This window comes from Schistocerca cancellata, chromosome 7, assembly GCF_023864275.1.
Source record: "Schistocerca cancellata isolate TAMUIC-IGC-003103 chromosome 7, iqSchCanc2.1, whole genome shotgun sequence".
Lineage (NCBI taxonomy): Eukaryota > Metazoa > Arthropoda > Insecta > Orthoptera > Acrididae > Schistocerca > Schistocerca cancellata.
This window is the reverse complement of record NC_064632.1, coordinates 365,419,790-365,445,224: the sequence shown is the minus strand read 5'-3', so window position 1 is coordinate 365,445,224 and position 25,435 is coordinate 365,419,790. Positions and strand designations below refer to the sequence as shown.

Below are 25,435 nucleotides of genomic sequence, written 5' to 3'. Positions count from 1 at the left end.
GACAAGAAAGAACATGCTGTTCATTTCACTCGCAGGAATGTAAGGTGTCCTCTTAGGTTTCTGTCTAACCACACTCTCAGGAACCCCCACACATTTGTAAATAAACAGGAAAATATTTATTTCATCCCTCATCCTCTGACCAGACAGAAATGTTTATCATCATCAAATATTGCAGAACATATTGTATTACAATCATAATGAATGTGATGATGCTAAGTTTAAAAAATATATTGGCATGGAGGGAGCTGCAATCCCATAACCTCTAAGTCAGTGTGACATTATCCATTACACTACAGGTTTCTCGACTGTAATTTGTATTGTGTATTAGTTATCATAAGATCTGTTGAAGCCTTACATCATTGATGCTTTATTAGTCGACATTTAATGATAAGTGTGAGGTATTTGTGATATATTTTCAACGCACTTTTGCTTTGAAATGGCACTGTGCACATGTTTCATGCTGTAATAAGGAAATAAATAATCAGAATGCACACAGTTCACACAGGGTCATTCACAAGTGCTGGCAAAAGTTGATAGTCAAAAGCCCACTAGTGGCATCACAACTGCAAAAAGTAGTGTGAAGCTGTGTCCACACGGCCACTGGAAACATGTCTGTTGAAAACATTTTTTTCTATTATATACCACATCTGTTTACAACTTTGTTTCTTGTCTGCCCATACTGGCAGTAAACATGTCTCAGTGTATTTGCATTGTCTGCAATGCTGTTCATTGCATTGTTTTCATACTGTCTGCCGATGTCTAGAGACAAGGAAACTGTAATATATGAGCTGCATTATTAATACTCGAAGGTTCATACAAACACAATGAAATACTTCGTCATCGTTCATTCTTTTTTTATACATCATGACTTGTGGCCTGAAGCATCTCTCAGTGTTCCATAGTTTTACAGAATAAGGTTGTATTTATGAAAGAATTTTGTAATTAGTTTTAAAACTACAATTTTATTTTTATGGAGTGTTTGTATAGTATTTGGTAATGTTTGATAAAATTGGATTAATTGCTGGAAGAAATAGATTTGTTGGTTTGCATGTAAGTCGTCATCTTTGGTGAGCGAAAACTTACTACAGAACAACTGGTGGGAAAAACTTGCTACATATAGGGACTGAGTATGGGAGAGCTCCAGTTTCTGTAATTTGACTTGGATATCATCTAGCAATGTTGAATTTCTGGCAAATATGGTATCACCGTTTCTTAAAAAAATAAAAAATAAAAAAGAGAGACAGAAATTTCAGGAAAGCAGTTACAGTCAGACATACCATTAGTCTTAGTTTTTTGTCAAAGTGAGATTCATTCTAGAGCCTTGAGTATTTATTTCACGTTTTGAAGAAAACTATGACACACAATCTTATTGTGTTTTCTGTGCAATCTTTTTCAATATTCTACCAAATGTAGCAGCAGTCTTCTGCAGAGCACCTTGTTTTATTGCTGTTCTTGTACTGATTGCTTCATATAGTCCACAAGCAGCTGTTAGCCTGATACAACAGTAGCAACTCAACAATCTGCTGTCTCGTCCACCACATATTTTTATTTTATTTATTTATTTTTTTTGTTCCCCGGAAAAACTTGATGATGTGGCAAGAGAAATCAAAACACCTATCTACCTCTTGACAACAGATGACACAATAAGACATATAAACATACACTTAAGCCGTGCAGTGGTGACATGTGATAACTCGCCTGAAACATTGTTTCTTTTGATCTGTACTGACACAGCTATGAATAGAAGTTTCCATGTTTTGAAAGATGTTTCCAAGTGGTGTCCACATAAGTAACCAGAAATATATTTTGAAAACATGTTTCAATCTTAAAGTGTAAGTGATTTGAAGTCTACTTCGCCCAATTAAACTACCATTCACTAAAGAAGGGAAAAACACACCAGCATGTTACATTCCAATGCCTTTCATCATACTTCACAGTTTTCAGTTTAATTCACCATGTTCATCAATTTTTTATTTTTTTCTGGTTGAACACAAAATAGAGGTTTCGCTGCTGTTCTTTTTTTAACAGTCATGGTGGGGGTAGACCACTCGCTTAATGTTTGACCCCCAACAATGGCAGCCAGTACAATTCCGATTTCACTTGATCACGCAAAGTCACAGGAATAGTGCATGCATGGAAAAAGCATGGCTGCACTGTAGGTTCCAGGATAATGTGGGCCTCAAAATTAAGGGCACAACCTAACCTACCCAAGAAAAGAGACGAGAACACAGAACACAGAGAATTTAACTGCTCATGACACACACACACACACACACACACACACACACACACACACACACACACACACACACACACACACACGACTGTAGTCTCAGGTAACTGAAGCTACACTGCAACCAGCATCACCAGTACATGATGGGAGTGGTGACTGGGTGGGGGGTAAGGAGGAGGCTGGGGCGGGGAGAGGGAGGGATAGTAGGGTAGGGGTGGGGGACAGTGAAGTGCTGCTGGGGAGTGCGCAGGGACAAGGTGGAGAGAGGGTAGGGCAGCCGTGCGCAGTTGTGTGTTTTGGCAGGGAACAAACCACATATTTATGCATAGGGGGAGCTGTAAATTGCCCCAAAATTTGATTATGCTGCTTATTGTAACTTGCCAAATGTTGAGTAACAGGATACAATGCTGAAGATACCAAACCCACATAAGATTGTGAATTCAGTAAAGTCACGGCAGCACCCACATCCACTTGTAGTCTGAACTCATTGCCCATCATTTGCAATTTGATAAAGTGTTTGTTATGATTCATAAACATTGGAGACACACAATTAACATCCATTTCTTGTCTGTGGGAGGAGGTTGGGAACTACATACAGGTGCTATATGTATTTTCCTTCTACAGTTGTTGCTAGTCATCTAGCACTTAGGGCACAAGGTCCTGTCATGTTGCACAAAACAGTATGCACAAGATAAGAGCACTGAAAAGACACACACACACACTGGCCACTCAGCTATGTACATAAATTTTATAGCTTCAGTGTTGTACTATAAATTAATGATTCTATTTGTAATATGGTTGTTGGATTCTGTAGGTGTTTTTAACTACAATAAAACACAGAAGGATGTTATTAAAACTGTTTGTAATCTTAATATAATTATATCTAGGTTTAAATTTTAGTAGGATTTTACACTATTTGTTTGAGCTAAATGGTGCACAGACCCTCAACCTGGAATTTCTCAACACCCAGAATTGGAAAATTGATTGATGATGTTAAATTCAGTTGTTAAGCAAATTCTTTAGAGCCAACTTGACAATAACTCAGGTCCCCATAATAGCCAGCCTCATTTTAACCACGGAACCACTGTATAGTAAAAGAATTATTCCTCTCTGACTTTATTATTAAAACTGTCTTTAAGTGTCTTTCAGACTTATGTTAGTGTTATGTTTGTAAAAGAGTCCAAACTGTGACAAACTGCTCACTAGTACCACTGTTTTTCCCAGTTGTCATATCAGAACTTTTGACAAAGAACATCTATTGTGCATGGTACAGGACTACATGTCATCCCAAGATGTATTCAAGATTCCTTATCTGCTCTATATACCATAAAGCCCCACCAGAAATGCAATAAATATTTTCAACTCTCAGAATGCTCAAATTGTTTCCTGAATAAACCCATCAATCACAATTTCAGTGGAAGGTGATACAATTCTGCTGCTGCATACTGGGGCATAGAAAAAGAGAAGTAAACAACATTCCTATAGAGTGCTGGCATAGTATACTTATACTACTGTAATAAGTAGGTATAACTTTTACTCAAACAATACACTGAACTTCATAAATATTTTTAGAAATATGATTCCAAAAAAAAAGTATATAACTGAAGTCAAGGTTTCTTCAGATGTTTGAAATCCCGCCATTCAGCCGAAAGCTTGTGGCAGTCTTTTCGTTGAGTCTGTCTGTGACTGAATATCCCCTCTATATGGTAAGTAGCAATCTTTTCATAGTATTGTCAATATATGCATCAGCTAGAGAAGAAGAAAAGAGAGAAATTGTACGAATGGTCTCTGATTTGATATAGCTAAAATTTAATTAACCAAGATACATATTAAAAATGGTATATGTCAAATAAAAGAATGAAAGGGGTAAATGTAAGATACAACATTTGAAACAGTAAATTTTAGGGATATTTTCAGAGGAAGATTAGATAGCAGCATAAGAAACCAAACAAATGATGGAGAACAATATTGGAACGCTCTCAGAACAGTATGTCTGAAAATAATGAATGAGGTACTTGGGCCAAATTAAAAACAAGGATTAAACAATTGCACAGAGAAATTAAGGGAACATTATAAATAAAAACAAACAAGATAAATTATAGTGTTTAAATAACAAGGTAATTGAAAATTCTGAGCGGATTCTTGAACCAAGCAAACATAAAGCTTTGAGCAGTGTTAAGTGATTAAAAGTTGACATGAGTGGAGTGCAAAGATTTGGATTTTAAATTTTTCAGAAATTGACAGGGTGAAACAATATGTCAGGCCAGAATATTTGTTATATTGGATGAAGGGTGAATCAGTTATTACAAATAGATGTTTACTAGTGGAGAGGAACCACATTACACAGATTGTAAGACAATCAATGCATTACACAAATATAAATGTGGTGGAAGCACTTGAGATGATAAAGTTAATTTACCCATGGTGAATGCTGAATTCCGTGGCCATTGTTCAACTAAAAACTGTTGTGATCTCCCTCAGAAGTTGATAGTATCAACATTGAAGGCAAAAACTATGCAATCCTAAAATGGGAAGAGAAATTTCTATAACTATTAGATTATATTCAGAGCTATGAGCAAATTCAGCATGAATGGAGAATGCTGAACATCATTGATATATATGAGAAATTCAGTAGAAAGATTTTCAAAATAACAGGGACATGGCACAATTGAATATCATCTACAAAGTATATGAACCATAATTAAATCACATTTGCAACTGGCAGAAGAAAACATACTGCAGAAAGAAAAACATGGATTCAGAAAGGGAAAGTCATCTACTGATGGCCAATATTTGTAATTTGGAGAAAGTGGGGAAAAGATCTTCCTGTGTTTATGTTATTTTTTCAGTTATGCAAAACCATATGACAAGGTCAACAGACAAAGATTACGAAAAATATTAGAACTATATGACATGCTACATCATTTTAAAAAAATGACATTAAGTCTCTTTAGGTTAATACAATCATAATCATTAATAATTATTTCCTAAAAATTAATCAAAGACCTAAACAAAGATTTTTCTTTTATACTTTTTAACATTTATATGATACAGTCACACAGAAATAACATTTGTGTAATACAATCATACTGGAATGGGAACAAAAATACCAATTTGGTCAAAATAAGTAAATAGTATCCCATATAATGATGATGAAGTACAATGACCTTATTCTACAAACCATATCCAAGGATATACGACAAAATTAAACAAGATATCAAAAGCTACAATGTGAATTTTTCAGCAAATACAATGAAAGCCAATGCCATAAAAAGGGTGTGAATGATTGTAAATGATCAAACAATACAACAGACAAATTCATTCAGATATTTGTGATGTGAAATATCAATTTATAATAAATTATGAGTCAGAATTTCTGGTGATACTTACCTTCAGGAGGCAAAATGTGTAGCTTTGTTGATTGACCCAAATAAAAGTTGTGGTGACTACATGAGATTGCATGCTTGGCATGCACGATCAGCTGATTGCAACCAAATGTCAAGGAGTTTGTGTGCCTGATACTTGGAGCACTGCCTGATGCTTATTCCTTGCTGTGTTGCGGATGCTCTATGAATTCGGTGGTTTAGTGATTAATTATTCTGTTGTTCTCGACTAGTAACTAGTTCTTCCACTACTGTTGAAGGAAATAAATATTCATATTCTCTCTCCTGTTTGAGTTTATTACACAGAATAGCTGGAAAGCAACTTACGTTAACTCACAGCAACAAATTGTTGAATGCAATAACAGCCATCCATAGTCCTCATGATGAGCACATCAAAATAAGCTGTGGCCTTGTATCCCTATGAGATTACCAACACTGATGACCCTGATGTGATTGCGCCCAAGAATATGGGTTACAAGAGAAGATATTGTGTCACACAACAGAAACTTGATGGATAACGACACACCCGTTACTTCAGGACTGGCTGTATGACTTCCACCATTTTGGCCAAGCAACCCCACACTGTGGTTTGCACAGGTGGAGGCAAGTTTTCTGTGTTTTGGAATAATGACAGATTCTATCAAATTTGCACTAATCGTTAGTCAGCTTGATCACAAGTGTGCAGCGGAGGTACAGAATGTTATAACAGCGCCACCGGAGACAGACAGAAAGCTGAACTCGTACATCGAGTGTCCACCTTGCAGGAAGAGAGGTTATGACAAGGCCTCACCCAGTACGATATAGGTATCAAAAAGCCTTCACAACACCTTCACCACCTACGAAGCAAGGTTGGCGAGCACACCGTCCCGGACAAGCTACTATACATACTATGAAGCAGCAGACTGCCAGAACAAGTCAAGGCCACAATCACATCTCGGACTGAAATGCCTCTGAACATTGTGGCTGATCTGATAAAGGATGCCATCATACCGGACAGTAATGTTCAACAGTACTTCGGCGGATGTTAAATCCAATTGTGACAAGTTGACAGAAAAAGTTACGGCACTGGAGCAGCAGGTGAATGATGGCCTGTTGAACAAGCACCATAAGCAAACACTTGAGTGAACTTCTTGCTGACTGCCATGTTACAGATAGGTATCAACGGAGATGGCAGATTTGTTATGCATCCAATGTGCCTCGTCGTGATGACACTCAAGCATCTAACATATGTGGGTATCATCAGTGGTTCAGTGATTAAGCACATAAATGTAATCTGCCATGCATACGTGTTAACCGTAAGTGCCAGGCAGAAGTCTGTGCATCAGATTGTTCCTATGATCACCTGTTTATGGCTGATCACAAATTTTTCTTCGGCGAAGGATAGGGCTTGAGTATTTTACTGAGAGACAAACTGCAAAACTGCCACCAGTCACAAACTTCAGACTGTCAATGCCTAACAGCTTCACCATCCAGATGTATGGCATGCAACATGTGGAGCTAGATCTGAGATTTCAATGTGCCTCTGCAATGTGCCTTGGCGTGGATGTGGCAGAGCCAATAATCGGGATGGATCTCCTAGTGCACTACTGCCTGCTCCCGGGTGTCGCCAACGCCCACTTGCTGGAAACTGTTACTGGGCTGTCTGTGGGCAGGTTCTGATACCACACAGCTGGCTGTGATGCTATAGTCATCCAGGTTGCAGAATGAGAGTACACCAAACTACTCAACCAGTTTCCGTCACTCACAGGGCCTTCCGGGGCCCCACAACAGGTATGCCATGATACTGTCCATTCTGTCAACACCACAGGAAGCCCCCTGGTGCCATGTAGGCCTAGATGGCTGGTTCCAGTCAGATGCACCATTGTGAAAGTGGAATTTGATACCATGCTGGCCGAAGGCATCGTTTGCCTGTCCAGTAGTCCATGGTTGTCACCCCTCATCTTGTACCCAAGAAGAATGGTACATGACAGCTATGCAGTGATTACCGTGCCTTAAATGCTAGGACCATCCCTGACCATTATCCTGTGCCATGTCTGAAAGACTAAAGTCACATATTAAGTGGAGAAGAAGTGTTCAGCGTGCTTAATGGTGCCAAGGTGTACACCCAGGTCCCTGCTACTGAACAAGAGATTCCTAAAATGGCCATTATAACACCTTTTGGCCTGTTTGAAAATTTATTTATGGCCTTCAGCTCGAGCAATGTGGCACAAATGTGGTGGTGGTTGATAGACTCAGGGCTACAAGGCTTACTGAATTGTTTTGCATACTTGGATGACATCCTCATCTTTTCAGAAACACTGGAGAAACACGACTGTCTGGCCGCACACAGTATCGTCCTGAATGTTTCTAAGTGTGTGTTCGATCAAACTGAAGTACTTTCTTGGGCCATCAAATTTCAATGGTGGGATCATGCACCTTACCAGAAAAGGTCGGGGCCATATTAAATACTCCACATCTGGTAAAGTCAAAGGAACTACACAGATTTCTTGGCATGCTCAACTTGTACTGCTGCCACCTACTGCAGGCAACCGAATTGCAGGAGCCACTCACAGCTGGACTGATCAGTCCAAAAGCAAAAGGCAAAGCACTCTTGCACTGGACACCATCAATGACTGATGCATTTGGAGCTCCCAAAAAGGCATTGCGGACGCTGCACTCCTCGCTCATCCAGCGGCAGATGCACCCTTGGCACTAGTAGTGGATGCTAGCCAGGCAGTCATTGGGGCTGCACTCCAACATTAGATAAACGAGACATTGCAACCCCTTGCCTTTTTCTCAACTAAGCTAATGCCAGTGCAATGACATTGGATCATGTATGACAAAGAATTGTTGGCCATTTACACTGTGATAAGGTATTTCTGTGTGCAACTGGACGTGAGAGTATTTACAATATATACAGACCTTAAACCCCTCAAGTATGCCTTCTGCCAAAACAATGACAAGTGCCCGCTGAGACAGTTTAACCAATTTGAATTTAAAGCACAATTTTTTACAGATTTCCAGCATGTCTCGGGGATGAATGACATTGTTAATAACTGCTTATCATGAGCCGGTGCCATCACAGAGACTGTGTGCAACAATCTGATCAGGAGCTCTGCAACCTACTCAGAGATAGTGAGGCAGGGCTTCAACTCAAACTCATAAATGTGCCAGGAAAAGATGTGCAATTGTACTGTGACACCACCACTCGAAAGACTCACCCATATGTGCCAGCAGAGCTCTGCAAGCACGTCTTTCATGGCCTTCGCAACCTGTGTCACCCAGGAATCAGGGCAACCACTAAACTTGTCTCTGTGCATTACATATGGAATAGGCTACAGAAGGATTGCGAGCAATGGGGTTGCACATGCCTAGGCTGACAGTTTAGTAAAGTTTCATGCCATGTCCATGTGCCCATCATAAACTTTCCAGAGACAACTAAGAAATTTGCAGTGTTTACACTGACATCATGGGACATGTGCCGCCGTCAGATGGGCAACACTATTTGCTAACAATCATAGACAGATTTATGCGTTGGCCAGAAGTGATCCCAGTGGACAACACCTCCACAGAGATGCTGGCAGTGGCATTTGTGTCTCAGTGGGTTGCATGGTATGGTCATCCACTATACATTACTACTGACCAAGGATGCCAGTTCAAGTTGGAGCTACTCGTGCATCTCAGAAAGTTTTACAGTGCAACCCATCATTCTACCACCAGCTACCCTCCGGTCAGCAATGGTATGGTGAAGTGATGGCATAGATCTCTTAAGACGGCAGTCATGTGTTATGACTCCAAGTAGACCATAGCCTTACCATTTGTCCTACTTGGCCTGCACACAGTGCGAAAGCCAGAGCTCAATGTGGCTTTGGCAGAAATGGTTTATGGCAAGACACTGCAGCTGGACAATTTGTCGATATACTTGCCTCAATGGGGGACGATTCACATTTGCTGGATTTTATAGCGCAGCTGAGGGAGTGCATCTCTCAAATCCAGCCCTGGCCAGCATCACATAATGGCTCACAACCAAAATTTGTGCCAAGAAGTTGTCTTAACAGTACTCACGTGCATGCTCCATAGAGACGGCTTCAGACCAGCACTTAGGCCTCCTTATACTGGCGTCCCCCACCGTGTTGTGGCCCATTCTGACAAGACATTGGACATTTTAATCACTGGCAAATGGCACACCATTTCCACTGACTGTGTAAAGCCTGCATTTGTTTTAGAAATTCACTCACTACTCCCCAGCCATGTCACCTGCCTCAGCTGTTGTCTGAAAACGATTGGCTGCCTTCCATCTCTCCAGTGCCACTGCCACTATGCCAAACAAGGTCTGGTCATCATGTAAATTTTCCTTCAAGATTCTGAGATGACGCCAAGCCTGGTGGATGCTGTGAGGCTCTGCTTCTACATGGGGCCTGGTGTGATGACTGTGTGAGATTGTGCTATTGGTGTGCGTGATCAGCTGATCACCACCTTGTGTCAAGGAGTTGATATGCCTGCCAGTTGGAGCACTGCCTTGCACTTATTCCCTGCTACACTGTGGATACTCTATGAATTCTGTAATTTAGTAATTAATTATTCTGTTGTTATTGGTTAGTAACTAGTTCTTCCAATACCGTTGAAGGAAATAAATGTTCATATTCTCTCTCCTATTTGCGTTTATTACACAGAGTAGCTGGAAGTGACTTATGTTAACTGGGAGTAATGAACTGTTGAATACAATTTCTGTTACCATAGTCCATATGCTGAACATGTAAAAGTAAGCCACAGTCTCCTATCCCTATGAGATCGGCAACAAAGTAAATATGAGCTACTTCATAGCTTTCAGAACTAGAAATTTCTTCCTCAGGGAGAAGAGAGAGATAAGTTTGGAATGTTAAAAGAAAGGGTAGGTCACTCAGAACTCAGAATGAGAGGGGCCCACATGAATTATAGACCTGAAATATACTATGTGTCCAACTTTTACTTTTATGTGGGGCTGTCAGCTGTACTATATATTTTGCCCCCCGAAGGTGAGTTTAGGCCAGAATTTCTTTCTTACAATCTGGTAGTTTTCTCTGTTGAAATATCAATTTACTTCAACAGCCCAGATTCAGAGAAAAACACACAAAAATACAATAGAATGAATGAATATATAAAAGGATATTTGGGGAAAAATATGAAGAAAGAGCCAAGAACAAGATTTCATAATGTTGCATCAAAACCTGCAATTCAATATGCAATTAGAACATAGATTCTGAAAGTCAATGATAAAAGAAGATTAGTTTTATGGTAAATGTGAATTTGAAAGGTGAAATTACAAAATGTTGACAGAAATGACTTGGAACTGTAAGAGTTTATCAGAAGATGTGAAAGAGTACCAACTAAATGTTCCAGTCTCACTAGGACTACCACTGCTAGAATTCCATTGCACACCAACAGGCTGTGGGACACAGTCCATAAAACAGAGGAGGGAGCAGTTCTTCTCGTGACTTCTCAAAGGAAGGTTTAACCCATCCCTTGTTTCGCAACAACAACAACAAAAGCAAAAACAACAATTGATAGTATTGTATATTAGATAACTACACACAACCAGTAAACAGGTGAAATCTTTATTCTACAAGTTACATTTTTTCTTAGTCACCTCCCTCCTTCCATCTCTCATCTTTCTTCACTTCTAATCTTTCCATTTTCCTTTCGCTTTACTAATACTACTGCTACTATTACTACTTTTGCCCAAGTTCAGTACAGGGGCTTAAGACTCGTACAGATTCAAAGGCTCTGATTTGTGTTAGAGATGTTGAAGCAATAAATATTTGGAGAATATGTCTGCAACATAAATGCAATTCTCGTATCCAGTCCCACTCTCCTAACGGATGTGGACATGTGACCTCTGGGCAATGTACTGTTAGTGGAATGTGACTCCAAGTGAAAGCAGGGAGGCTAGGCATAAATTCCTGATATTATAAACAAGGGATCATCCATCTACAGTAGAATAGATGTGGACATTAATGTTCCCATACTGTAAAAATCTTCACTTTTAAGAAACTGAACAAGAAACTTCAGACTGGGAACAGCAATGAATATTTTCTCTTTAATAAACAGCTGCAGATCTCATTACTTTGCTGAAAACTGATGGACTTCATTAAAAGAAGGGTAATATGGGAAATATTTTCATCTGTTAAACATGGAGAAGAGTGGAGACAGTGAACAAGGAAGGAGTCTTATGTTCTGGTGGATGGACATTGGATTACAAACATCATGAGAAGAAAGGGGATCCAGTGACTGTTCATATGATAAGGCAGTCTAAAAAGGCAATACTCAAGAGCTATGATAGAGGGAAAACCACCACATGATTGTATTGGTGGTGTGAGCTGGAAAATGCCATAACACATCTGGACAACTTAAGAGTTTGGAGGCACCAGCTTTAGATCTTTCTAGCTGGAGACAATTAGTCTTATTTCTTTCTTTTTTTTCAAAATTATGTTTATTTTCATTCAGTCACCCAGCAGATCTGTATATGAAAGTTAAGTTTATTTATCATTTTGCATGGGATTCCTGTAATGTTCTGTAAGAAATCTCCTGTTACATCTCCTAAGGAACCAAGTGCAATAAACAAGTTGTTTTAATCATTTCAGTTTACTTAAATGTCTGATAATTAAATTTATTCATTCTTTTTCTATAGCATATGTTCGACAGAAGTTTCAGTATTATGAGATGGAAAGTTTCTACTCACCTTACAGTAGAGATGCACAACAAAAAGACTTTCATAATTATGGTTTCGGCCATTAAGGCCTACGTCAACAATAGGCATTCACAGTTATGGTTTCAGCTGTTAAGGCCTATGTCAACAATAGGCACACACACACACACACACACACACACACACACACACACACACACACACAAACGCTACTCACACGCACAACTGCAGTCTCAGGCAACTGAAACCACACTGTGAGCAACAGCATGATGGGAGTGGCGACTGGGTGGGGGTTAGGAGGAGGCTGGAGTGGGGAGGGGGAGGGATAGTATGATGGGTGTGGTGGGCAGTGAAGTGTGAAGTGCTGCAGATTAGACTGAGAGCAGTGGAGAGGTGGGGAGGGGGGGGGGAGGTAACGAAAAAGGAGAGAAATAAAAAGACTCAATGTGGTGGTGGAATGACGGCAGTGTAGTGCTGGAATGGGAACAGAAAAGGGGCTGGATGGGTGAGGACAGTGACTCATGAAGGTTATGCCAATCTGCGACTCAGCAGCTCCACTGCATGGTGAGTAGCAACTTTCCTTTTCATAATATTGTTACATTCCATCCTGGATTCCCACAAAACTTTCATTTTCATATAGCATAGGCTTTAGTTTGTTAAGTCTTTATATAGTAAAAAATTACAACAAAGATGTTAATGCAGCACTTTGGTGTATATAGAAGCAACATTTCGACAATTAAATGATAGTTTAACCTCATTTTCTATATTGCTCATATTGGTATTGCAACAGTATAACAAACATTATGAATGTGCTATTAGCAGTGGTTTATTTTTTATTTGTGTTGGATTGTAAGGTATCCATCTACTGCACTTTTTTTAAGAAAAAGATTCTCATATAACATCAACTAATTCCATTTCTGTTATCAACTGTTCTAAAAGTATTTTTTCTTCAGCAACACCTGTTATTTAACATAACTATTGACCATCCTGCTCAGTAGTGGTTCTTTTATGGCAAAAGTCAATGAACCAAAACAACTGTTGTTCTTGAAGGAAATGTGTTCTTGCATTCCTGCTTTCAAAGAACTGACTATTTTTTGGACCCACAGTACACCCATGAAAAAAGGATAATTGTATTGCCAATACTATACTGATACTGCTAGACTTCTACACATTGTGCTTGTTTTCGCTGATACATATATGTTCTCCACTATGTTATGTTCCTCTTTATGATACTGTGGTTGTATTGTGGAAATTTTGGCTTTTTACACAGCTCAACATCAGATACGGAAGAGTCAGAAGAAGAAGAGCATCGAAGTGACTCACAACCTACACCCTCTAAAGACAGTTCATCAGACTACATTACTTTTGAGACACTTTTTCCACCAATGAGACAAGTTTATGGGATGGAAATTGAAAATCCGAAGAAAGCTGATATTGCGCTATACAAAAGGTAAGTTCTAGCACATAGCTAAGTTGTTTTACTGTGATATTAATATATTTAATTCTTATGCTCTAATCTACGATTAGCTGATTGCTTGTGTATGGTCAGCGTACATGTACTATCCATTTAAAAAAATGTATGAAGTTCCTGATGGACTGAAATGTATATTCTTGCTGCAGATTGAAAATATGATTTCTATGCCATGATGCAATGATTCATTATAGGAGTTATTCCTGCTAATAACTGTCTCCAGTCAGATGTTTGTAGTCTGCAGTGCACCCAAAATAGTTAATTAGTTAGTTATACCTAAAAACAAAGATGATGTGACTTACCAAATGAAAGTGCTGGCAGGTCGACAGACACACAAACGAACACAAACATACACACAAAATTCAAGCTTTCGCAACAAACTGTTGCCTCATCAGGAAAGAGGGAAGGAGAGGGAAAGACGAAAGGATGTGGGTTTTAAGGGAGAGGGTAAGGAGTCATTCCAGTCCCGGGAGCGGACACGTGTCTGTATATGTGTGGATGGATATGTGTGTGTGTGTGCGAGTGTATACCCGTCCCTTTTTGCCCCTAAGGTAAGTCTTTCCGCTCCCGGGACTGAAATGACTCCTTACCCTCTCCCTTAAAACCCACATCCTTTCGTCTTTCCCTCTCCTTCCCTCTTTCCTGATGAGGCAACAGTTTGTTGCGAAAGCTTGAATTTTGTGTGTATGTTTGTGTTCATTTGTGTGTCTGTCGACCTGCCAGCACTTTCATTTGGTAAGTCACATCATCTTTGTTTTTAGGTATATTTTTCCTACGTGGAATGTTTCCTTCTATTATTCTATTATAAGCATATCATTAATTAGTTAGTTAGTTACAGGTTCCATTGGTCAATCTCATGGTAACCGTTATGATGTGGAATGTGTCAAATGCATAAGAAATGCACACATGAATGAAGCTGTTTTCTTTTTTCTTTTCTTTTTTTACAAAAAAGAAGCTTAAAACTTTTGTTACCTACCCCATGCACTTAAATGGCACAAAATACATATGTATTATAGCTATTGATTTATTTATCCTGTTCAAAAATTCATCTGTGGCATAGAAGGAGTTGTCAAGGCGGTATGATTTAAATTTATTTTCAGAACTGTTACTGCTGTCTGTCAGACATTTTATTTCGTCTGGTAGTTTATCAAAAAGTTTTACAGCAGCATATTTTACCCTTTTCTGTGCCAAAGATAGCTTAAGTAGAGGATAGTGTAAGTCTTTCTTTCTTCTGGTATTATAATCATGAATGTCACTGTTGTTTTTAAAGTGGTCCATGTTATTGAAATAGAGAAATCTTATCAGTCCATATGGCATGTAGTCATAACCAAGGTAGAACTGAACTAAAGGGGTTATAGAAAGGTAGCCATAAGGACCCATGAACTTCTGAGTGCTGCTTCTGGTCCATTCAAACATGTTCACTGGCTTAAGAACTCTTACTCTAAGATTCTACAAGTCTTATTACTCAGATGTATACTGTTAAAGACAAGATTTAGGCATCTTACATTTATAAATGTGCACTATTTCATAGGCACTGCTCAGAAAAATAAAAACCAATATGAAAAGTGAAAATTCTTTTGTGGGAGAACCTAAATCTTAAAGTGGTTGCATGGATTTCTCTTAGTGGTTTGGTCACAAATACAATTAAGAGACCATGCAAAGTGTTGTTGGTTGTGGTGAGGGTGGGGGGGGGGGGGGGTGAGTAAATCAAGCACAACAAGGAAGTATTTATATAGAACACTTCCCTGAGATAGGCAGATTTTTAGAAGTTATGAAAAGGATTTTAAGGGTGCCTGTAGAAATTCCATCTGGTACACTGTTGTATGTGATTGTACTTAACCAAGTTGTAGGAATAAAATTATACTTCTGTAGTAATCAGGGAAAGCAGTCTATATGATTTTAGTTCCTATCGCCCCTCCTATACTAAAAAGCAATTCAACAGCTGTTCAAGAACCATTAAGCAGAACATTATAAATGCCTCATAGTGTGCATTCTTTCCCTGTCTTCATTGGTGGGATTATAATCACTTCATTCCAAAACTTTCTGTACTGCTCTAAGATCAGATGTTGTTGGAAAGATCTGTACTGTTGTTAATGCAGTGTGATATGTTAGTGGTGTATGCCAGGGACTGTATTGTGAGCTTCATCTCTTACATTGTTATTTGAGGGAACATATATCTAAAGGCCCCATTAGATGATCAAACAATTTATCAAACTTTGCATGTTTGTCAAAATATTTGGCTGTGTCCTGCTTCATTTGACGTGTTTGTCAAACAAAGATGTTCAGTGTGTTTGAGAAAAATTTTAATAATGACAAATAGGATGGACTGTTACACTTGGATTTGTCAATAACAAAAGCCATTTGCTTGCCAGTCCATACAAATGTTGATGTTTCACTATGCATTTTGAGCAAAAAATGTTATTTAATTGCTATTTCCCTATCTATATTTTGTGTTTCCAAAACTGTGGAAACTAAAATCAAAGTAATATGTGTGCAAGAGCAAAAGATTGTAGGCCATTATCAAATTTTATACAGGAAATAAGGTCAATATTCAACAACATAAATGATGATGTAACAAAATAATATTGTCATTTTATACTTCATTTATTGCTTCACATATTTCCATAATAATGTCACTTGGTGTATAAGGTGCAATACAAGATACATATTTTAAATCTTTGATATCTGGTCCAGTTGTCAGGTATCTCGGAGTTATAGACAGTTATTGGGAAACTGGAATAGTACTAAAACCAATGCAAGAAATATTTTGACTGCTTTGGTAGCCATTCACACTAGTGTCAAAATACCTCATGATATGATACACATGAGAACACCTTTAAAAGTGAGGTTTTAGTTTGACAAAGTTGCTGGATACATTTGTGTACCTTAATCCAACATTCCTGCAGCTGTATTTCACTGTCAGGAGGTGGGATTCCTGTTTTTATCAAGTGCTTTGTGATGAAAATATCTTCTGAGCTGTGGCAAATGCAAAAGTTTAATAGCTCATCTATGTTCGTCATGTACAAAAGTTTCCATGGATGCATCTGATTAACTCTATTACTCAATATTGTTGAAATGAAATAATTTACAGATTTCAGAAACTCATGACATGACAATTTCCTGATTTCTTTAATTATGTAGTATGGATCCATGGCATCACATTGAAAACAAGAGAACATCAAAAGTCCAGATCTAGAGCCATCAGACCATGCTCTACTGGTACTGTTCTAGTTAGGAGGAGGCCAGCCTTAATGTGATACTGCAGTATCCCCCACTACAATAAAAAGATAGGGGAAAGAACGGATGCAAACTGTTACTGTGCAATAGTTCCCACTCTGCATTGGTTTCAGGATATACTTGAAGGAATGGAAACTACTGGTGCAGGGTAGGTCTCAAGCATCTCCAAAAAGCATATGTTAAAGATTAGTACTCTTGCACTAAGGAGTTGTAACCACCATGAAAATAATTACATGAATGAGGGATAAAGGGGATTTTGCCATTTTTATTAATAGTGCATGCCACTTCTAGCATCTCCAACACATCAACTACTTTACAAGCAGTTTGTGTACATTAAAGGTTTACTATATGTTTCCTTTCTCTGACCCTTTTTGTGAATCAGTATCTCAGGAGGCTCTCACTAACATCATCACACAACTTCCCTTACTGTTTTCCCTCTGGGAATTTTAATACTGTTGAGAGCTGCTTCATTTGACGGCACCTGTATCTTCTGATATGGTCGAGAGCACACACTTGAATCTTATACTGATAAAGGTTTATTTAGTAGGAAATTCTCAATGTTGTACATGTTGTTAGCCACTTCCCAATGTGGATAAACCTGTCTGACAGTGCCTGAAGGAATATGACCCAGGTGATGTTCATCAACATAAATTGGACACTGTACAGGAAATGGATGTGTTGGGACATAAAGAAAATGTTCAAAGATGAGCCAATCACATGACCTATATGATCCACCATGGCAGTTATCCATGTATGCTGCAAGTCTTCCTGACACCGTAGAGAACAACTTGTGGCAAGTGCCATTCTACACTCAATGACTGACATTTTGCTCTGTAAACATTGTAGAACAAACAACCTTCTGAGAACCTTGCAGCTTTTCAGATAGTAGGGCAAAATGTTACTCTACATTTAAGAAGAGGAAGAAGAGATTATGAAAGCAGTATCTGAAATCAGCCACTTCACTAAATGATCACATGTATGAGTAACAATCTTAAAGTTTTCAGGAAAAGTTGAGAATTCCAAATTAATGCAATAATGAGCAATTAGAGTCCCTGATCAGCCAAGGAGTCATTGCCCAGACCAGAGTTTCACTCAAATCACTACCACCATCAGAAGGGATACAGCTTTCCACTGCCACAGAGTAATTGCTGAAAGGCTGGACAAGACTTCAGCTCTGCCTGTAAATAATTTTACAGCCAACCACTTTGCCTTATGGGAACTGGACACAGCTTAATATCAGGTCATGACAAATTTGTCTCAGGGTATTGTACCACTTCACTGAGAAACTTGAAAAGATCTTCTTGACCATTTTAACTTAATATGGGGGGGGGGAGGGGGGGGGGGGGGGGAAGGAGCAAACTTCGACTCATGGAAAAAAGCTATGTTGATCCCCTTCTTGAAACCTGTGAACAATACCTGACTGCTGAGCTATTAGTTTTGCTGTTTTCACTGGTTGCTTGTGAATGACCTTGAAGAGTATGGTCAACCACTACTTTGTCTGGATGTAGTACACATGACACCTTAGTCAATTTCAGTGTGAATTGAACAGATACTGATTCACCTCTGATAAGTTGAGTCAACAGAAGGTCTCTATACAACAGGCTTATGTACATGGCAATCAATTGATAGGTGATCTTTTGGACTTTGAGAAGGTTTTGAATATTACTCTGAGGTGTAATGTCCTTAGACAGGCTTCTGAAGATAATTTTTTGCCTTTTTATGTTTGTTCCCCTCCTCATATTATTTTAGATACTTTGTCATGATGTTTTATCTAATTGCTTTGAATGGAGAAAGGCAATCCTCAGTTTATCAGTTTCAGCGACAATGTCTGTAATAGCTTTAAACAGTATTAAGCCTGCAGTAAAGGGACCCTGTCAGTGTTCTTTATTTGTGAAGAGCTGTTCCATGCTTAGTTCTTCTCCCAGACTTCTACCAAGTTCACAATGGGAGAAGATTATATTTAGGGAGATGGTGCAGTGGTCAGACAGAACAGGTTTTCAGTTTTTGGCCGAGAAACGTGTGTTCTTTTTAATGTTCCACATCATATATTTAATTTTCCATAACTTATATGAAGGGAAGTATTTTAAATACTTAGTACATTGGTGAGGAATACCAAATGACAACTCTGTTGTTCATCTTTTTAATTATTATGGAGGTGAAATTTTATATAGCCTTTTGGCTATATTTTAACATACGTATGTTGCAACATATAATTCAGTTGTCAATATTTCCTTCTGAAGAAGACCTTTTTATAAATGTTGAAACCATGGTAAAGGTGGTTTTAATAAACCGTACATTTGGCAACTGATTGGTTGGTTACTATTTCTACTAGATGATTTCATCCTACAGCTGCTGTTCCAGCCTTGTACAAAATTTTAAAATACTTGAAGATATTGGATGCTGTCCATCATTAGAGAAATACATTGGCCATGGGGCTTTTCTCCTCATTGCTTCTTTTTTTAAAAGATCTCCCTGCCAGATCATTCACAATATACAGTGCTGAGTTGTACACTATTCTTAAAGCATAGTGGTTGATGAGATATGACCACTGATGAAATTTCTGATCTGAGCCAATTTCAGTAGAGTCTTCATGTTCTAGAGATATTTTATCCCACCAAGAACATTGTTCAGAACATACAGAACTCATTTATTTCTCTACAAAAGTAGAGAAAGGAGGCTCGGGACCAGGAAAAACATAAGTCTGAGCAAGCTTATTTAAAGTCAAGAAGTGTAGAGTTGACAGAGTGTTTTTCTCTTGTTGAGCTGAGAGGACCTGCATCAGTAAGCAAAAGAGTGGCTTTAGTTGTAGGACAAAACACTGTTAATAATCTAGCCATGGTGTTCCTTGTTGTGGCACAGATGTGAGATGAAGTGCAGCTCACAGTGTACTCACTCAATGCTTTTTGATCCAGCAGGAGGACCCAACTCTTTGTTATGCTCTCTCTCTCTCTCTCTCTCTCTCTCTCTCTCTAGAATGTGTATAACAACTCCCTCCCTATTGTTCTTGTTTTATTACAAATTTTAAGAAGTGATCAAAGTCCATAATTATTATTCTTGTTGTTGTGTTTTGTGTGTGTGTGTGTGTGTGTGTGTGTGTGTGTGTGTGTGTGTGTGTCTTGGGGAGAGAGAAAGAGAGAGAGTTTTTTAGGAACATGGTTTAATTAATTTTAGTGGAATTTTTAATTTTTAACCAATATCAGTGCTAAGAGTAGTCATGCTGAGCATCCTAAAACTTACAAAAACCACCACCACCATGGCCTCATTTGCCTAGACTTGCAGCCAGTTATCAGTGGAAAACAAGCACTGACTTTTGTTTTGGTGGTCGCACTCCATTTTCTTAATAAGTAGCTTTACTTATTCCGGTTTTCCTTCAAATAGGGTGTATGCAATGCAGTGGATGGGCATGTGAATATGTGAATAAAGACAGTGGTTTACTTTGATTCCTTATGAGAGATGCTACTGTTGCATAAGTTATTTATACATGGAAACAAGACTGAAAATGTAGCTATGCTTTTGGACAGCATCCTTTTTCACAGCTAATACAGAACACATGCACATGCATGTGTCCACAAGCATGCGTGCATCCCTCCCTGCTCCCCTCACACACACACACGCGCGCACACACACACACACACACACACACACACACACACACACACACACTCTCTCTCTCTCTCTCTCTCTCTCTCTTTCTTTCTTTCTTGACTGTGGTTTGGGATTGTATTGGGTGGAGTGGGTGAGAACAGTGAAGGAGTTGGTGATGGGGACAGACAGGTAGAGAGTAGGGTGGCAATGGCTAAAATGGGGGGGGGGGGGGGGGCAGAAAGAGGATGGTATAGAAATGTCATGTGTGATCCTTCCATCGTGCAAGCACGCCAAGATGCACGTGACATGCAGTGGAAGGGAGGAGTATATATCAGTGGCTATTGGAGATTGAGGCCAGAATGATTAAGGGATCGAAGAGTGTGTTGTAATGTGCAGTCCCACCTTTATTGTTCAAAGAAGCTGGCAGTAACTGTTCACTTGTGTGAACTGTTGGGTGGTGATCATTACCACATGAAAGTCTGTCCAAAAATTGCATCAGAGCTGGGTACTCATTTGACTTCTTTAACATTTGGCCTTGGCTCTGATAGTGTGAATACAGCTGTGGTGGGAGTGGAGTAGGATGCTGGGTGCTGGGTGGGTGCACTGAAGAGATCTCACACCTGGTTATTCTACATTTGATAGTATACCCACTTGTTAAAAGGTTGGAAGTAAGTGTGGCATAAGGACAGACCAGGATATCTCGTAGATTGGGTGAGTGGTGGAATAGCACTAAGGGAGAGAAAGGAGTGCGGGTAGGACATTAGATACTCAACACAGGTTGACATTTGAGGGTGACCATGGTCCTGCTCTGGATTTGTTTGTGTATCTTCCCCTCAAAGGTAAAGTGGTTATGGGCAAGGTCAGGTGGTGGGTTTGCAGTCAGTAGGATGTTGTGATATATAGTGTTTGAGAGACACAAAGCCTTGGGAATTGGGGATGATGGTGTGTAGGGAGGTAGCAGTAACAGTGATGAATATGAATCAGGTGCTAATGTGGTGTGGATGGTTAAGAAGTGATGAAGCAAATGGGTTCTGTTCTTGATATCAGATGTCCTAGATGGTTGGGTTTTGGAAGGCATGTAGTGAGTGTGTGTGGGGAGGGGGAGGGGGAGGGGGTGAGGGTAGGGTAGTTTAGGTGAGGAAGGAGACAAAATTGAGTGAGAAGTTCTGGGACAGGCCTAAGGATTTGTGTAGGGGTTAGAAGTTACAGTTTATTTTGGAATGAGATTGCTGGGGCATAACTTGTAAATGGAAGAGTCAGACAAATGGTGAATACCTTCTATCAGGCAACCACTCTAGTTCATCAGAACAGTGATGGAGCCTTAGTCCATTGGAAGAACAGTCAAATCAAGGTTTTTCTTGAGATTGTGGATGGCTATTTTTTTCCTCTGAAAAATGGTTTGTGTTTTTGGGAGGTGTGTAGGAAAGGAGGCTAGGATCAAGGTGGAGGTTAGGCATTTCCAGAAGTAACCAGGGTGTAGTTGGATGGGACTGAGAGAGGGTTCCACATGGACAGAGGTGTGAACTGGGAGAGGCAAGGTTCAGTATTAGATTTTGGTTAGTTTTGGCTAGAAGGAGGAGAACAGTTCTCCGACCAGTCCAACTTGACTGAATTTGTATGTGGTACAGAAGGTGATGCCTTTGGGTAGGAATGATCTTTAGAACTGAAATTTTTGATATGTAGGTTGACAACAGTGTTCTCAGTCTGTTTGTATTTTGGGTTTTGTGGGATGTTGTGTGTGTATTACATGCAAGATGTCAGCAAGGTGGGGTCTGGGAGCTATGAGTAGTTGACAGGGTTAGCTCACTGGTTGTAGGATAGGTGTTGCTGGACAGTGCTATTCTAAGGCAAGAGCAGGACAACAGTACATTTAAATATTTCTGGAAGTTTTGTTTGGAGTTCTTTACCAGCTGTTGGGTTCAGATTGGGAGAGAGAGTGTGAGTAACTGATGTGAATAATAACAGTGTCTTGCAGAGGGAGCAGAGGTGGTTCAGAGATGCCTTTGCTATGGAAATTTGTTTATCTACTGTTAGGTTTGTAAGGATTAGGGAGTGGTAGAATCTGAAGGTTTGACAGCTATTGTGAAAGAAGTTGTTGAATCTATTGAGGGAATTTTGTGGTTAGGCCATTGGAAAGGGATTCCATGGGTGAGGCAGCATTTAAGGAACAAGATGTGGTACTCAATTTTAGCCAGGGATGGGTATCCTTTCCTGAATTGATGTAAATGGATGGAACAGGAATCATTTGGGAAGCGATGTCACTATAGAGAGAAAAAGGAATTTAAATGATGCCTAAGAATGATAAGTGTGGGTAAACACTGTAGGAGAATACTAGAGGTAAAACTGAGTGGTACACTCTAAAATAAAAAACATGAGGTAAATACACAAAATAGAAAAATAAGCATGTTGGATGGCTGTAAATAGGTACATGGAAAATAGATTGACATTTTGAAAAATGAAAATGACTTTACTCTGTAGGCTATAGGATGGTCCTTTGGTGCGAGAACACTTTTTGTGTGTTGTCACTGAGCATGGAGAAAATGTTACCGAGAAATGACATTTGTTCAAATATACAATGTGAAATAATGACAGAGATGATGTTTGGAAGAGAGGTGTAGAAATTACAGAATAATCTGAATTGGTTTAATTATTAATTAATGTGAAACTGAAATCGGGTAGCCACTCAAGGAGGCGTAACCTTAATGGCTGCATGACAACATGTGTCATCAGGATTCCCTCCCTTGCCACACATCCTTATCCACTACCTCAAAATACCAGCTTATCTGAATTACGACTGTGGAAATTGTCCTTATGACACTTCCTTTGAAATTGTAAACCTCATGACCCAAACTTTGCTACCCCCCCTCCCCTCCTCCCTCCACGACCACATCCACATCAAAACTTCACAAGCCACCATATGGAACATGATGGAGGGTAACTTTTGTCATTACTTACCATTTCCTTTCCCATTCCACTCGCAAATAGAGTGAGGGGAAAATGACTGACTTTATGCCTCCATATTAGGTCTAATTTCTCATATCTTATCTTCACAGTCCTTATGTGAAATGTATGTTGTCGGCAGTGGAATTGTTCAGCAATCATCTTCAAACGCCGGGTCTCTAAATTTTCTGAATAGTGTTTCTTGAAAATAATGTCACCCTTCGAGAGGTTCCCATTTGAGTTTCCAAAGCATCTCCACAACATTTGTGTGTTGTTCGAATGTACGTATAACAAATCTAGCAGCTGGCCTCTGAATTGCTTCGATGTCTTTCTTCAATCTGACCTGGTATGGATCCCAAACAATCAAGCAGTACTCAAGAATAGGTCACCCTAGTGTCCTATATTCAGTCTCCTTTATAGGTGAACCACTCTTTCCTAAAAACCTCCTACCCCATTTACCTGTTAACCTCCCGTACACTCCCGCCTTTTCTCCGCTTCACTCTTTCTACACTCACACTCTCCTCTCCTCAATGTATGTGTGTCCTGAAAAGTAGAATTGTCTAAAAGCTAAGCAATGTTTTTAACCTTGTTTTTGAGCCTATCAATGGCTTAATGCTTTAACTGTATGGTGAGTTGTTACCTTTACTCCTTTCATTATTTGTTTATCATCCAGAAATTTCTATGATTACATATATTCAGCAAGTTCAAGGTGTGCAGTGGTAGCTTTCTCGTGTTCAGCCAGTTATGACTGAGGCACCTTATAATATATTGTTGCAGCACTGTATTTATGTGATCACTGATACAAATGTAACATGCACCATAAACATTCTTATGCTTAAAAATACAAAAACCTGTTTTCTTAGCGACATCAAGGAAATAAATATGCCCACAACAGGCATATCAATTAGTAAAGAAATAAGGAAAATAAAGCATAGAGAAAAAAAATAAACATGTTCTTTCCAGTGCTGCAAAACAAATTTAAGTGGTATACAGTGTAGTTCCTGCACCTTGTGAAGTACAGGTGTAGATGTAGATTGTGTGGTTTATGCACATGAGAAATAATTCATCTAAGTTTTTTCTGTTTCTTTTTCAGGTTTGCTATGTTGGGATTACATGCCAATAATGTGGAGTCATCACAGCCATCAAAATCTGTGCGTCTCATACAGCAGAGTGCATTTTCCTTGGATTCTTCAGTGAAAGTTTCTCCACCACGTGTAAGCCGTCCATCAGTTGAAATTTATAAACAATATGTGAATCGTGGGAAGTTTGGTGCTACTGATCCCAGCCCTACTGATCTTATGAAATATCAGAACTTTGTCAACAATACTGTCTTGAATAATAATAGCTGGGATGACTCTGTATATTGATGAGCTGGAGAGAGAGAGAGAGAGAGAGAGAGAGAGAGAGAGAGAGAGAGAGTGGGGAGGGAGTAAGTATTGCACAAATCAGTGTGCATTTCAAAGTCAAAGGCTTGTGTAAAATTTTGAGCTTATTGTTTGTACAGTTTGTATTTTACATGTTACTGATGTATATGACAGGCCTCATGCAATTTTTATATTGGCCATGTTTTTGTAAATAAAATGTTTTGTTTATTTCATATTTAATCAGCTTTATGAAATGTGTTTTCAGTTTATATAAATTTATATCCATACTCTGCAAACAACTATGAAGAGGATAGAAGGACTTCCATTATACTAAGTATTAGATTTTCTGCTTATGCTATTTGTGTCTGGAGCCTGAGAAGAAAGACTGTTGATATGCCTGTGTGTGTGCTGTAATTAGTCTAATCTTGTCTTTGTGGTTCTAATGTTCTAATGACTTAAAGTGTGAGTGTGTATCTAGGTTATATCAGTTTATTCCCCCAAACCATCTTACACTTCTTTACGAGGTGACTTACTTGGAACTTGCAGCCACTCTTTGTT

At 39.1% G+C, this 25,435-nt stretch overlaps 1 protein-coding gene across 3 annotated transcripts in view; it reads left to right on the top strand.

The window, feature by feature from the left end:
• The window catches only part of LOC126092008 (polyphosphoinositide phosphatase), a 178,695-nt gene extending 153,583 nt beyond the window's left edge, over positions 1-25,112 (top strand). For all 3 annotated transcript variants that reach the window (XM_049907387.1, XM_049907386.1, XM_049907385.1), the window contains 2 exons: positions 13,551-13,730; positions 24,607-25,112. In XM_049907387.1, coding sequence (XP_049763344.1) covers positions 13,551-13,730; positions 24,607-24,880 — 454 coding nt within the window. In that variant the 3' untranslated portion in view covers positions 24,881-25,112. The remainder of the gene's footprint in view (positions 1-13,550; positions 13,731-24,606) is intronic.
• The last annotated feature ends 323 nt before the right edge of the window (positions 25,113-25,435 follow it).